The 15,875-nt window shown below is 45.9% G+C and overlaps 2 protein-coding genes across 4 annotated transcripts in view; one reads left to right on the forward strand and one right to left on the reverse strand.

The window, feature by feature from the left end:
- The window catches only part of LOC140391590 (dTDP-D-glucose 4,6-dehydratase-like), a 126,434-nt gene extending 119,220 nt beyond the window's left edge, over positions 1 to 7,214 (reverse strand). For both annotated transcript variants that reach the window (XM_072476233.1, XM_072476234.1), the window contains exon 1: positions 6,921 to 7,214. In XM_072476233.1, the coding sequence (XP_072332334.1) occupies positions 6,921 to 7,051 (131 nt within the window). In that variant the 5' untranslated portion in view covers positions 7,052 to 7,214. The remainder of the gene's footprint in view (positions 1 to 6,920) is intronic.
- Positions 7,215 to 7,253: 39 nt separating this feature from the next.
- The window catches only part of gpr180 (G protein-coupled receptor 180), a 291,090-nt gene continuing 282,468 nt past the window's right edge, over positions 7,254 to 15,875 (forward strand). Inside the window, exon 1 of one of the 2 annotated variants that reach the window (XR_011935125.1) lies at positions 7,254 to 7,636. Coding sequence is in view for 1 of the 2 variants with exons in the window: in XM_072476231.1 (XP_072332332.1) it covers positions 7,498 to 7,636 (139 nt within the window). In the remaining variant the exon portion in view is untranslated. The remainder of the gene's footprint in view (positions 7,637 to 15,875) is intronic. The other variant, XM_072476231.1, reaches the window with a different exon arrangement.

Raw genomic sequence — 15,875 nt, forward strand, 5'->3', positions numbered from 1 at the left:
CCCAACCCTAAGGGCAATGTTGGACACTAAGGGCAATTTATTACGGCCGATCCACCTAACCTGCACATCTTTGGACTGTGGGAGGAAACCGGAGCACCCGGAGGAAACCACGCACACACGGGGAGGACGTACAGACTCCGCACAGACAGTGACCCAAGCCGGAATCGAACCTGGAACCCTGGAGCTGTGAAGCAATTGTGCTATCCACAATGCTACCGTGCTACCCTATGACATGGTTAGGGGCAGAGAAGGGGGACATCTGGAATGGGCAAAGTATAGGGTGGAATTTTAGTTGAGGTAAGTGTGGAAGATGGCGGACGGTAGAGGGGATCGAAATGAAATGAACTGAAAATCGCTTATTCTCAAATAAGCCTTCTTATTTGAAGTAGGCTTCAAATGAAGTTACTGTGAAAAGCCCCTCGTCGCCACATTCCGGCACCTGCCTTGGTCTGCTTTAAAAGCCAGCTATTTAACCCACTGTGCTAAACCAACCCCAGATTGGAAGCGCAAGGCTGGTAACTTGGAACGTCCAGGGACTGAATGGGCCGGTTATAAGGTCACGGGTGTTCGCGCACCTCAAGAGCTTGAAAGCGGTGGTGGTCCTTCTGCAAGAGACGCACCTACGTGTGAAGGACCAGGTTAGGTTAAGGAAAGGGTGAGTTGGGCAGGTTTTCCACTCGGGGTTTGATTCGAAATTCGAGGGGAGTGGCAATTTTAATGAACAACAAAATGGGATTTGTGAGTGCGAAGGAGGTGAGTGATCCTGGTGGGAGATATGTGATTGTGAGTGGGGTATTGGAAGTGGCGTGTTGGTAAATGTGTAAGCCCCAAATTGGGATGATGTGGGTTTTATGAGGGGGCTGCTGCCAGCGATCCTGGATTTAGCCATGCACCAGTTGATCATAGGAGCAGATTTTAATTGTGTCCTATAGCCGAGGGTGGATAGGTCCTGCCCCAGGTCGATGGTTAGGGTACGAATGGCAAGGGAGTTGGGGAGGTTTATGGAGAGGATGGGATGGTGGATCGATGGCGTTTTCAAAACCCAGGGGGAAGGGAGTATTCCTTCTTTTCACACGTCTGCAAGGTGTATTTGAGGATTAAATACTTTGTAGTGAGTCAGGAGATTTTAGTTGGGGTGGAGGGTGTAGAGTATGCGGGGATAGTTATCACGGACCATGTGCCCCACCGGCTGGAGATTCGGTTTACATCGGGCCGAGAGCAGAGGCCGGGGTGGAGGTTTGATTCGGGGTTGTTGGCGGATGGAGGTTTTTGTGATAAGGTACGGGCGGCGATTAAGGAGTATGTGGAGTTGAATCAGAATGGGGAGGTGTCGGCGGCCATTTTTTTGAGAAGCACTGAAGGCAGTGGTCCGGGTTGGGGTGGGGGGGGAATTATTTTGTTTAAGGCTGGTGCGGATGGGGAAAGGAGGAAGGAACATGACCGTCTAGTGAGCGAGATAGTGGCGGTGAACAGGGAGTATTCTAGGGTGCCCACCGTAGAGGGATTGGCGAGGTGGAAAAAGCTGCAGGGGCAGTTTGACAGGTAGACAACGGGGAGGGTGGTAGTGCAAGTGCATAGGGTGAAAAAGGTGCAATATGAGTATGGGGAGAAGGCGAGTCGCATGTTGGCACACCAGCTGCGGAGACAGGCCACGTCAAAGGAAATATTGAAGATACGGAGTGAAGATACGGACTGGGGCTGGGGATGTGGTGTCGGAGCCGGGGAAGATAAACGAGGCGTTTAGGGAGTACTATCAGGGGCTGCAGGAGGCGGACCCACGGGGGGAAGAGGAGGGGACATGGGGCGGTTTCTAGACTAGTTCGAATTTCCTCAGGTGGAGGAAGCAAAGAGGCAGGCATTGCAGGAGCCCCTGGGGCTGAGAGAGGTGCTGGATAGTATCAGGGGTATGAAGTCGGGGAAGGCCACAGGGCTGGATAGGTACCCGCCGGAACTTTATAAGGAATTTGCGATGGACCTGGCACCACATCTGTTGGGGAGATTTAATGAAGCGCCAGGGAAGGGGGAGCTGCCGGAGACGATGACTATTGAACACAGATGTGAAAGTATTGGCTAAGTTGTTGGCGGGGAAGATGGAGGTTTGTGCCCCAGGGGTGGTTGCAAAAGATCAAACAGGCTTCATGAAGAGCAGGCAGCTCGCAAGTGATACAAGACGGCTGTTGATTGTAGTGATGAATCAGTCGGGGGCTCTGGTGCCAGAGGTGATGGTGTCCATGGACGCAGTGAAGGCGTTTGATCGGGTGGAGTGGCGGTACTTGTCCGAGGTTTTGGGTTTGGGCCGAGATTTGTGGCATGGGTGCGGTTGCTGTATGTGGCACCAAGGGCGAGTGTGAGGACGAATAATATGAGTTTGCGGAGCTTTGACTTACACAGGGGTACGGGGAAGGGGTGCCTGCTGTTGCCGTTACTGTTGGCCATAGAGCCGTTGGCAATGGCTCTCAGGGGGTCAGCGGAGTGGCAGGGGACTATTAAGGGGCAGAGGGAGCATTGGGTGTCGCTCTATGCTGATGAGCTGTCGCTGTATGTTTCGGATTCGCTGGCGAGTATGGGAAGGATTTTTGGCCTGCTGGGGAGGTTTGGAGGGTTCTCTGGGTATAAACTGAATGTAAGGAAAAGCGAGGTGGATGGAGGAGGCTTTGTGTAAAGGCACCTCTTCCATTCTCGCCCGGTGGTGGCATCAACGTTGAGGGTGTGGAGCCTATGTCAGCAGCACTGTAGGATGGAAGGCATGTACTTGTGGGCATCGATTTGAGACAAACACAGGTTTGTTCCGGACGGGGGAGGTTGAGAATAGAGTATTTTCGGGACCTGTTTGTGGGGGGTCAGTTTGCTGAATTGGAGGAGGTTGATGAGGTATACTTGCTGCCGAAGGAGAAAGTGTTCAGGTGCCTATAGATGAAGGACTTCTTGAGGAAGGAGTTGGGTTTGTTCCCGTAGCTGCTGCCTCCAGCGCTACAGGACAAGTTTCTGTTTGAAGATGAGATACGCGAAGGCAAGGTGTCAGATATATATGGAGAGCTGATGGGAAGGCTCCAGTGGAGGAGGTCCGGCGCAAGTAGGAGGAATTGTGAGGGACGATACAAACTGGGGTGTGGAGTGAGGGGCTGCAGAGGATAAACTCGTCTTCATCTTATGCAAGACTGTGTCATACAGTTTAAGATGGTGCACAGGGCTCATATGATGGGGTCTATGATGAGTCATTTTTTTCCAGGGGTGGAGGATGGGTATGGATGGTGTGCAGGGAGTCCGGCGAACCATGTCCATATGTTTTGGGCATGTCCGAAGTTGGAGGGGTTCTGGAAGGAATTTGCAAATGTAATGTTGAAGATCTTGGGAGTGGAGGTGGCGCTGAGCCCGTGGTGGCAATATTTGGGGTATCGGAGGAGCCGGTAGTGCAGGTGGGGAGAGAGGCTTGTATGGTAACCTATGCCTCCCTAATAGTCCGGAGGCGGATCTTATTGTGCTGCCGTTACTCGGAGCCACCGAAAGTGGGGGCATGGGTGAGCAACTTGGCAGAATTCCTCCACCTAGAAAACAAGTTCGCCATAAGAGGGGCGGAGGAGGGGTTCTCCACAAGGTGGAGGCTGTTCATTGACTTCTTTATGGGACAGGAACTGGTCACTGATGTGGTGGGGGGGGGGGGTGGAGGAGGAGGAGGGTTGTGTTTTGTTTGGCTTTGGGGGGGCTGGGTGTAAAAAGAGTGGAGGGGTGGTGTGGGGAAATAGTGCCAATTGTGCATGGTTAACTGTTGCTGCTGTTGTTTGTTTGTTTTTGTATACATTTGAAAATACCTCCAATAAAATATTTTTCAAAAAAAAAATAGGAGGATAAAGTAGATGAACATGTGGCTGGTGCGATGGTGCAGGGTGGAGGGCTTTAGACTGGGAAGGTGGAATCAGTTCTGGGGAGATGAGACCTGTACAGATCAGATGGGTTGCAGCTAAACAGAGTCAGGAACAAAACCCATGTCCTTGATAGTCCTATTGTGGAGATTTAAACTCCACGAAAGGAGGCCGTTTGAGAACTAGGAGGTAATACTAGAGAGGAATTCCAAGATGCACAAAGTACTGGGAGAAACAGCATTATATTAGGAAATAGTAAGTGGTTAGGTACGTTCAAAATAAGGAAGTATTAAAAGTCTAAATTAGGGTCATTGAGCATGTATGTGAAAGGGTCATTGAGCATTCATGTGCAAGCACTAAGTGTGGCTAATACAATTGGTGAGTTCCAGGTATAGATAGCCACAAGGAGATATGATGTTGTAGCTATAAGATCTTGCTCAAAGAAGGGCAGAACTGGGCATTAAATATTCTTGGCTATAAGGTGTGCAGAAGTTGTAAAAAAGAAAGGAAGGAGGAGGGGTGGCAGGCAGTATTGATTTAAGGCAAATATTGCAGTGCTGGAAAGAGAGGATGTAATTATATTACTTATTGTAGTCTATGAGCCACCAGCTAAATGGGAAAGACGCAGGGGGACAAATTTGCAAGAATGTTAGAGAGATGCAACAATTATAGAGTTAGTTGCTTGGTAGTACAGAACTTCAGTATTGCTGAAAAAGGAGACATGTCAAAACTTTTTTGTCTTGCAATCATCAGAATATTTCACAAGGGGAAAACAACAATTTATATTGTATGAGAAGAAGTGCTGGTTGATTGGCAAGTACTTTGGTTGGTAGAGGCATTGCCATGGAGAATGTCAAGTGATGGTGACTGGCAGTTAACTGCGAAGCATTATTTGACATTTAAACCAGGCATATGGACCAAGTACTGGAAAATGGGATGAGAATAGATAGATGCTTGATGGTTGGCGCAGACAAAATGGGTTGAAGGACCTCTTTCTGTGCTGTAAGCCTCTATGACCCTGACTGATCAAGGCATTGCCCTGAGGAATGAGTCAGTGACTTGCAGATACCTATACTTATACATCTATAAGCAGCCGCTTGTATCTACGACCCAGTGTCAATGATGTACAAAGTGTTTATATATCGATAAGCAGCCTCCTGTATCTAATAACCCACACAATATCAATGATATACATGGTGTTTATATGTCTAAAAGCAGCCGCCTGTATATATAACCCATACAATGTTAATGATGTACATGTATATAAGCAATATATATATATATATAAGCACCATACAGTGTCAATGATGTACACAAGGTTTATGTATCTATATTCAGTCCCTTATATCTACAACTCAGTGTCAATGATGTACAGTTTATATATCTATAATCAGCGTTGTGTATGTATAACCCACTCAGTGTCAAAGAGGTACACAGTGCTTATATATGTATAATCAGCCCTACATATCTATAACCCAAAGCGTCAATGATAAACAGTGTTTATATATCTATAATCAGCCCTACATATCTATAGCTCACAGCGTCAATGATGCAGTCTTTATATATGTATAATCAGCCCCGTGTATCTATAACCCACTCAGTGTCAATGATGTGCACAGTGTTTACATATATATAATCAGACCTTGGTATCTATAACCCACACAGCGTCAATTATGTAAAAATGTTTACATCTATAATCAGCCTTGGTTATACATAACCTGTACAACCCACAGTATCAATGATGTGCGCAACGTTTATATATCTATAATGGGCTACTCTATATACCCCATGTAAATTAGTGTTTATATATGTATAATCAGCCCTGTGTATCTACAACCCACAGTGTCAATGATGTGCACAATGCTTATATATCTATAATGATAATGATGGGGCTGGTTTAGCTCAGTGAGCTGGTTTGTGATGCAGAACAAGGCCAGCCAGTTGTGAATTCTGAATTCTCCCTCTGTGTACCCGAACAGGCGCCGGAATGTGGTGACTAGGGGCTTTTTACAGTAACTTCATTGCAGTGTTAATGTAAATCTACTTGTGACAATAAAAAGATTCTTATTATGAGTCAGTGTATATATCCATTGTACATTTAAGTATGTCAATAATGTACACATGTATAATCAGCCCTGTGAATCTACAACCCAGTGTCAATGATGTGCACAATGTTTATATATCTATAATGAGCCAGTGTATATATCCATTGTATATTTAACTCGGTGTCAATGATGTAGTGTTTATATATCTATAATCAGCCCTGTATATCTATAACCCACAGTGTCAATGAGGTAGTGTTTATAAACCAATATCAGCCCTGTATATCTATAACCCACTCAGTGTCAATGATATAGTGTTTATATATGTATAATCCAGTGTCAATGATGTGCACAATGTTTATATATCTATAATGAGCCAGTGTATATGTCCCATGTACATTTAACTCAGTGTCAATGATGTACAGTGATTGTATATCTATAATCAGCCCCACATATCTATAACCCACTCAATGTCAGTGATGTACAGTGCTTATATATATGTAATCAGCCACATATATCTATAACCCACAGTGTCAATGATGTAGTGTATATATCTGTATAATCAGTCCCTTGTATCATAACCCAATGTCAATGATGTGCACAATGTTTATATATCAATAATGAGCCAGTGTCTACATCCTGGGTATCCCTCACCCAGTGTCAATGATGTACACAGTATTTATATATCTATAAATCAGCCCCGTGTATCCCTCACCCAGTGCCAATGATGTGCATGTTTATATATCAATAATGAGCCAGTGTCTATATCCTGGGTATCCCTCACCCAGTGTCAATGGTGTACAGTGTTTATATACCTATAATCAGCCCCGTGTACATGTAACTCACAGGGTCTCTCATTCACAGGGTTTTTCTAATCAGCTCCGTGTATCCCTCACCCACAGTTCCAATGACGTAGTGTTTATGTACATGTAACTCAGTGTCCCTCATTCACAGGGTATTTCTAATCAGCCCCGTGTATCCCTCACCCACAGTGTCTTGGGGTTTCTCTGGTACCTACATGAAGCCCGCTCCCCCGGTGACAAGCAGCCGCTTTTTGAATTCTTCTCGCGCCCTCTCCTTCCAACCGCCATCCTTGGACATCTTCAGCAGCCGCTTTACGGCGGTCGTAAAGTACCCACGTTTACACATTTTAAAAACGTTATACCTCAGGCTCACTCAAATTAAAAAGTCTTTTTCGCTATCAAAATTACAGACCCAGAAAATAAAACCAATACGTGGCTGTGGCATTTATTTAGTTCCTGCCTCCTCCGTGGTGCGTTTATTTATTTTTACGATAGTTGTTTTGCAACCAATTTATGACTCGGTTTTTGACACGTAGAGAAAACACCGGCAAAGCCGGTCATGAAAAGATGCTCAAACTCCCAGGGTCCCGTCCCTATTTGATGCCGATTGGTTATCATTTCAACACAGCCCTATCTGGGCTTTCTCTGGACTTCCGAATGGTTATGTGGGGTGTCAATTATCCGCAGTAATCGGGATGAAGTGAGCTGCAGGGAGGGCTTTCCGCTGCTGCCCCTACTACAGATAAGCCGCAGGGAGGTGGAGAGTTTGGACTTTTCATCACAACTCAAACAATGGCGCTTCTATTTCTTCTGACCGCTTTGGCAGGAGTGGCGATGCTGAGGTGCGAGGGGAAAACGGTGAGCGGATTTTTCAGCAGCGATATTGCGAGGCAGAGTGGAGGGCAGCAAGTTGCTAAATTTCTCTTTCATGGTAGGTGCTGGTCAATGATTTGTACATCCAATTACCTTCGGATGCGTTTTCTTTTCATTTTTTGCAACGACTACGTTTTGAAGCAACCCCAATTTTAGTACCGCCCAGATCTTGAGCGTCATGTTACCTGTGTAAAAGGTGGACGTCCGCGGCGGCAGTATGAATTAAAATTAAATGTAAAGATGAGTTGGCAGAGGGGGCTAAAGGTTAGCGGCAGGTTGCCTTTCACGATATTGCGACTGAACGTGAATGCATTTAATATTCATTTTTAATACCCTGAATAACCCATTTAAGATGTAAGTTTATCATGCATGAAAAAACTCTTTTGAAATCTTCCAAGGAGTCAACATTCAATAATAATAATAATTATTAGCCCATTGTGCCAGTTCTTTGGCAAAGTCATTCAATTAATCCCACTCTCCTCTCTCACCTGTAATTTGTTTAGCCTTCAAGTATTTATCCAATATAATGTTACCATTGAATCTGCTTCCCTGTTGTATTTCAGATATGAAAATGTTGCTGTGTTTATGTTTTAAAAAAAAAAAAAAATTATTTTCCTATCACCTTAAATTGGTGTTCACGCCTGGTTCACCATCAGCTAATACATCAGTCCTCCCCCACGTTGAACTCCACTTGGAGGAAGTACTGAGGGTGCAAGGGTGCAGATTATACTCTGGGCGGGGGACTTCACTGTCCATCACCAAGAGTGACTCGGTAGTACCACCATAGACTGAGCTGGCCGGGTCCTAAAGGACATAACTGTTAGACTGAGACTGTAGCGGGTGGTGAGGGAACCAACAAGAGGGAAAAACATACTTGAGCTCATCTTCACCAACCAATGGTTTGCACTACTGTCTCTCAGCACCAGGGACGTGTGTTCAATTCGGCCTTGGGTGACTTAGTATGGAGTTTGCATATTCTCCCCATGTCTGCGTGGGTTTCCTCTGGGTGCTCCGGTTTCCTCCCACAGTCTAAAGATGTGTAGGCTAGGTGGATTGGCCATGCTAAAATTACTCCTTAGTGTCTAAAAGGTTAGGTGGGGTGAAAGGATAAAACGGGGGGTTCTCTTTCTGAGGGTCATTGTAGACTCGATGGGCTGAATGGCCTCCTTCTGCACTGTAGGGATTCGATGATTCACATTGAGGATACCCTCCATCATGTGTGGCACTACCACCGTGCTACATGAGATAGAGTTCGAACAGATCTAGCAACTCAAGACTGGGCATCCATGGGCCAACAGCAGCAGAATTGTACTCAACCACCATATGCAACCTCGTGGCCCGGCATAACCCCCACTCTACCCATTACCATCAAGCCAGGGGATCAACCCTGGTTCAATGAAGAGTGCAGGAGAGCATGCCAGGAGCAACACCAGGCATACCTAAAAATGTGGCATCAACCTGGTGAAGCTACAATGTAGGACTCCTTGTGTTCCAAAGAGCACAAAGAACAGTACAGCACAGGAACAGACCCTTCGGCCCTCCAAGCCTGCGCCGATCATGATGGCTGTGTAAACTAAAATGTTCTCCTCTTCCGGGGTCCGTGTCCCTCTATTCCCATCCTATTTATATGTTTGTCAAGATGGCTATTAAACGTCGCTATCGTATCTGCTTACTATCTCCCCCTGCGGTGCATTCCAAGCACTCGCCACCCTTTGTGTAAAAAAAAAAACTTGTCTCACACAACTCCTTTAAACTTTCCCCCTCGCCTTAAACCTATGTCCCTTAGTTATTGACTTTTCCACCCTGCGAAAAAATGTCTGACTATCCATTCCGTCCGTGCCTCTAATAATTTTGTAAACCTCTTTTAGGTCGTCCCTCAACCTCTGTCGTTCCAGTGAAAACAATCCGAGTTGATCCAACCTCTCCTCATAGGTAATATCCTCCAGACCAGGGAACATCATGGTAAACCTCTTCTGTACCCTCTCCAAAGCACCCACATCCTTCTGTGGTAGTGTGGTGATCAGAATCGTACGCAATGTTCCAAATGTGCCTAACTATGGTCCTGTACAGCTGCAGCATGACTTGCCAACTTTTTGTACTCCGTGCCCTGACCAATGAAAGCAAGTATGCCTTCTTGATTACCTTATCCCCTGCGTTGCCACTTTCAGTGATCTATGGACCAGTACGCCCAGATCTCTCTGCCTGCCAATACTCCTAAGGGTTCTGCCATTTACTGTATAATTCCCTGCTGTATTAGACCTTCCAAAATGCATTACCTCACATTTGTCTGTAAGCAGCAAATAATAGACAGATGCACAGCAAATTCATCAGATCTAAGCTCTGCAGTCCTACCACATCCAGCCATGAATGGTGGTGGATAATTAGACAAATCCCCGGAGGAGGCTCCGCAAATATCCCCATCCTCCATGATGGAGGAATCAAGAACATCTGCGCAAAAGAAAAGGCTGAAGCATTCGCAATAATCTTCAGCCAGAAGTGCCAAGTGGATGATCCATCTCGATCTACTCTGGAGGACCCCAGCATCACAGATCTCCGTCTACAGCCAATACAATTTACTCTACGTGATATCAAGAAATGGCTGAAGGCACTGGATACTACAAAGGCTATGGGCTCTGAAAATATTCTGGCAATAATACTGAAGACTTGTGCTCCAGAACTTGCCATACCACTAACCGAGCTGTTCCAGTACAGCTACAAAACTGGCATCTACCTGGCATTGGAAAATTACCCAGGTGTGTCCTTTACACAAGAAACAGAACAAATCCAACCCAGCCAACTACTGTCCTATCGGTCTACTCTTCATCAGCAAAGTAATGGAGGGATTCACCAACTGTACTATCAAGTGGCACTTACTCAGCAGTAACCTGCTCGCGGACGCTCAGTTTGAGTTCTGAGTGTCGCTCAGCTCCTGACCTCCTTACAGCCTTGGATCAAACATGGACAGAAGAGCTGAATGCCAGAGGTGAGGAAGGAGTGACTTCCCTTGACATCAAGGCAGCATTTGACCAAATATGGCATCAAGGAGCCCTAGCAAAACGAGTCAGGGGGAAAACTCTCCATTGGATCGAGTCATGCCTGTCTTGAGTGGTTGGAGGTCAATCATCTCAGCTCCACGACATCACTGTAGTCGATCCTCAGGGTAGCCATATTCAGCGGCTTCATCAATGACCTGCCTCCCATCATGAGGTCAGAAGTGGGGATTGTGCAGTCATCTGCAAACATGTTCAGCACCATTCGTGTCTCCTCAGATACTGAAGAAGTCCATGTACAAATGCAGCAAGACCTGGACAATATCCAAGCTTGGGCCGGCAAGTGGCAAATAACTTTTGTGCCCCCCCCCCCCACCAAGCCTGTCCACCATCTACAAGGCACAAGTAGGAGTGTAATGGAATATGCTCCACCTGCCCAGGTGAGTGCAGCTCCAACAACATTTAAAAAGCTGATCGCTACCCCTTCCACAAACTTTCAATCCTGCCACCACCGACGAACAGTGGTGGCTGTGTGTACCATCTACAAGATACACTGTAGGAGCTCGCCAAGGTTTCTTATGCAGTACCTTCTAAACCCATGACCACTACCATCTAGAAGGACAAGAGCAGTAGATACCTTGGAATCCCACCACCTGTAGGTTTCCCCTCCCAAGTCACTCCCACCCCGACTTGGAAATATACAACAACCGCCCTTCACTGTTGCTGGGGCAAAATTCTGGGTCCCTCCCTAACAGCACTGCGGGTGTACCTACCTCTCAGGGACTTCAGCGATTCAAGAAGGCAGCTCACCACCACCTTTTGTGAAGGGCAACTAGAGATGGGCAATAAATGCTGGCCTAACCAGCGATGCCCACATCGCGTAAATTGTAATTTAAAAAAACATAGTTGCAGTACTTCAACTGAGGACTAACCTGTATTTTATGAAGATTTAGCATAACTTGCTTGCTTTTGGACTGTTCTATTAATAAAGCCAAGGATTGAGTGTGTATTTTAACAGCCGTGTTAACTTGTGCTGCCACTTTCAAAGGTTTGTGTATAAACAACCCAGGTCTCGACTGCACCCCTTTTAATATTGTACCATTTACTTTATATTGCCTCTCTTCATTCTTCCTACCAAAATGAATCATTTTGTACCTCTATGTATTATGTTTCCTCTGCCATGTAAATTCCTATTTTATCAATTATCTTTGGCTACGTCATCCTGAAGTCTGTTACTGTCTGGACAAATGTGAGGTAATGCATTTTGGAAGGTCTAATACAGGTGGGAAATATACAGTAAATGGCAGAACCCTTGAGAGTATTGACAGGCAGAGGGATCTGGCTATACAGGTCACTGAAAGTGGCAATGCAGGTGGAGACGGTAGTCAAGAAGGCATACGGCATGCTTGCCTTCATTGGCAAGTCCTGCTGCAGCTGTATAGAATCTTAGTTAGGCCACACTTGGAATATGGTATTCGATTCAGGTCGCCACATTACCAGAAGGATGTGGAGGCTTTGGAGAGGGTACGGAAGAGGCTTACCAGATGTTGGCTGGTATGGAGGGGTTGGATAAACTCTGTTTGTTCTCACTGGAACAACAGAGGTTGAGCGTCGACCTGATAAAAGTCTACAAAATTATGAGGGTCATGGTCAGAGTGGATAGTCAGAAGCTTTTTCCCAGGGTGTGAGTGTCAATTCCTAGGGCACATGGGTTTACGGAACGGGGGGCTAATCTTTATTGTTTATTATAATCTTTATTGTCACAAATAGGCTTACATTAACACTGCAATGAAGTTACTGTGAAAAGCCTCTAGGCGCCACATTTGGGGTGGGGTGGAGGGGTCCTTTTTGGGTACACAGCGGGAGAATTCAGAATGTCCAATTCACGTAACAGCACGTCTTTCGGGACTTGTGGGAGGAAACTGGAACACTCGGAAGAAGCCCACGCAGACACAGGAAGAAGTTGCAGACTCTGCACAGACAGTGTCGAACCTGGAACCCTGACGCTGTGAAGCAACAGTGCTAACCACTGCTACCATGCTGCCGAAGTTTAGAAGAGATGTGCGAGGGAAGATTTTTTTTCACAGAAGGTAGTGGGTGCCTGATACTCGTTGCCAGAGGAGGTGGTGAAAGCAGACACGATAGTGATGTTTAAGGAGCGTATTGACAAATACATGAATAGGATGGAAATAGAGGAATACGGACCCCGGAAGTGTAGAAGGTTGTACGTTAGATAGGTAGCATAGACTGCGCAGGCTTGGAGGACCAAAAGGGCCTGTTCCTGTGCTGTACGTTTCTTCTTTTTTCTCCACATTTGCTACATTTCAGAGTTTTGTATCAATGTGCAGCAAAATTATTCCCTGTATACCAAATTCCAGGTCATTAAAATACAGTAAATAGGACTTCAGGTGACGGCGGGCGGGAGGCAGCCGCACGTTGGAGGGATCCCGTTCGGAAACGGCATTGTCGGGGGTTAACGCCCGGTCCTAAGGCCAGCGAAGGCAGTAAACGTCGGGAGACAGCACAGAGGAGGGGAATGTCGAAGACCAGCAAAAAAACGGCCGTGAAAGAAGCGGCTGAAAGTCTGTCTGGGAGTGGAAAGGTCACCGCGGGGTCAATAAAGAAAATGGAGGCTGGAGCACCAGGGGAGGCCGCAGTGCTTACGGCTGAAGGAATAACTAAGGTGATGGCTGCGGAATTCGAAAGGCAGTTTGCGAAATGCATGGAGACGGTGAGGAAGGCGATGAGGGAGGTTTTGAGTGCGCTTGTGGAGGAGGCGATTTCCCCGGTGATGACGGCAGTGGCGAGCGCAGTGGCAGAGGTGCGAGAGCAAGGGGAGCCGCTGAAGGAAGTGGAGGAGATGTTATTGCAGCACGGTGATCAACTTGCCTCGATGGGGAAGGAGATGCGGAAGGTGATGGACATTAACAAGGATCTGCGAGGAAAAATGGAAGACCTGGAAAACCGATCCAGGCGACAGAATTTGAGGATTGTGGGGCTGCCCGAAGGAGTTGAAGGACCGAAGCTGACTGAGTATTTTGCCGCGATGCTGGCAAAACTATTGGGGGAGGGGGAGGATTCCTCCCGATTATGAACTGGATCGGGCTCATTGGTCGTGGAGGCCAAGGGGGAAAGGGACCCGGGCGGGGGCCTCCACGCTGGCCGGTTTAAGCCGGCCAGTGAACGGGAGTGAGGTGGGGGGAGGGGCTGCGGCCATCGGAGCCTGGCAGAACAGGGTCTGAGTGGTCTAGCCGGGGTGGAAAGTTGGGGGGAAGGAACCGAGGTTGGGAGGAGGAGTTTTACAAGAGGCAGTGGACGGGAGGAGCTGGAGACTTAGGGGGGGGGGTGTACAACTCTTGGGTATCATGTACGGTACTCTTTTAGAGGCTGGATGGTGTTGAGTGTAGGGGGGAGGGGGAGTGGACTCTATAGGTCAATGGTGACCATGGGCGGTCCCGTACTCCTTTTTCTTCTCCTTTGTTTTCTGTTTCCTCCGTGGGAGGGTTTGGTTTATTGGATGCATATATTGACAGGTGGGCCGTTGTTTGGGGTGGTGGGAGGATGGGATCATTGGTATTGTTAAAGGGATTGATTTTGTATTCGTTACCATTTACTGTTTGTGGGGTGCAAATCTTTGAAGGAAAATGTAGAATAAAAAAAATAGTTTTTTAAAAAAATACAGTAACAGTAAATAGAACAGGTATCTTAATGCAAGGATAGAGAATGCTGGAAAAACTAAGGCCTGGCATCATCTGCAGGGAGAGAAAACAGAATTGGTGTTCCAAGTCCGATTGGATAACAAACTCAAAATGATGCTGCCAGGCATGCTGAATTTTTACAGCATTCTCTGTTCTTGTTTCGGATTCCACAGTATTTTGCTTATTTTAGCAGTCTTAATACCTCCCTGTAGCCTAGAAAAGCTCATTTATGCTTTATGTCCCTTGGTTAATTTTGTATCCAAGTTGCCACTGATCGTTTAATCACATGAGGTTTAATTTTGCTAACTGGTTACTCATGTGGTACTTTGTCAAACACCTTGCGAAAGTCCATGTACACCACATAAATCACAGTGCATTCATTGTCTCTCTCTGTTACTTCATGAAATAACTTAATGACGCTAATTACATATTAACAAATCTATACTAAATTGCATTTATTATTTCATACTTTTCTAAATGCAAATTTAATTTTGACCCATGTTTTTGTTTGTAGAAGTTTCCCAATATTGCTTGGCCTGTAGTTGCTATTTTTATCCCTTTTCACTTTTCTTAAACAGGTGTGTACCATTTGCAACCTCCAGTAAACTTGCATCATTCCCCCATAGGCTTGGTAAATTGTGGAAAATGTCTCTTCAATTTCCACCCTTACTTCATTAGTATACTAAGCTGTATCTCTTCGGGACCAGGTGACATGTCTGCTTTGAGGACAGAGGATGTACTTAAACATCTGGCTATCTTTTAATTTATCCAGTCTTGCTACTGCCTCCTTCACTGGTAACTTTAGGGAAGACCGATTCCAAATTTTTAACATAGAACATACAATGCAGAAGGAGGCCATTCGGCCCATCGCGTCTGCACCGACCCACTTAAACCCTCACTTCCAACCTATCCCCGTAACAAAATAACCCCTCCTATCCTTTTGGGACACCTAAGGGCAATTTATCGTGGCCAATCCACCTAACCTGCACATCTTTGGACTGTGGGAGGAAACCGGAGCACCAGGAGGAAACCCACGCAGACACAGGGAGAATGTGCAGACTCCGCACAGACAAATACTTATTTAATTTCTCAGCCAAGCCTCCACATAAGAATAGCTCCGTTCTCTTTTTGTTCCATTGCAAGGACCCACTCTTCCTTTTCCTTTTTACTATTTGTATGTTGAGAAAGACTTTTGGGTTGTCTTTTATGTTAGCTGCTAATCTATTCTCATACTCCTTACCCCTCTACTTTTATTTTAGATTTCTTCTATACTTTCTATATTTGGTTTGATTCACCACTATTATTAACGTTACATTTAATATAATCTTTCTATCACAGTTTAACCCTCTATATCTTTAGCATTGCTGAAAAAGTGACATGTCAAAGCTTTTTGTCTTGCACTCATCAGGACACATTGCAAGAATACAAGTATAAGGAGAAAACAACAATGTATACTGCATGAGAAGAGACTGCTGATTGGTAGAGGCATTGCCAATGGGAATGCACCGGTTGATGGTCATTGGCAGATAACTGCCAAGCATTGATTGAAATTTAAACCAGGTAGCTTGACCCAGATTGGTCAAGACTATTGGGGAATATCACTTATTTT

This window comes from Scyliorhinus torazame, chromosome 15 (genome assembly GCF_047496885.1).
Source record: "Scyliorhinus torazame isolate Kashiwa2021f chromosome 15, sScyTor2.1, whole genome shotgun sequence".
Classification (NCBI taxonomy): domain Eukaryota; kingdom Metazoa; phylum Chordata; class Chondrichthyes; order Carcharhiniformes; family Scyliorhinidae; genus Scyliorhinus; species Scyliorhinus torazame.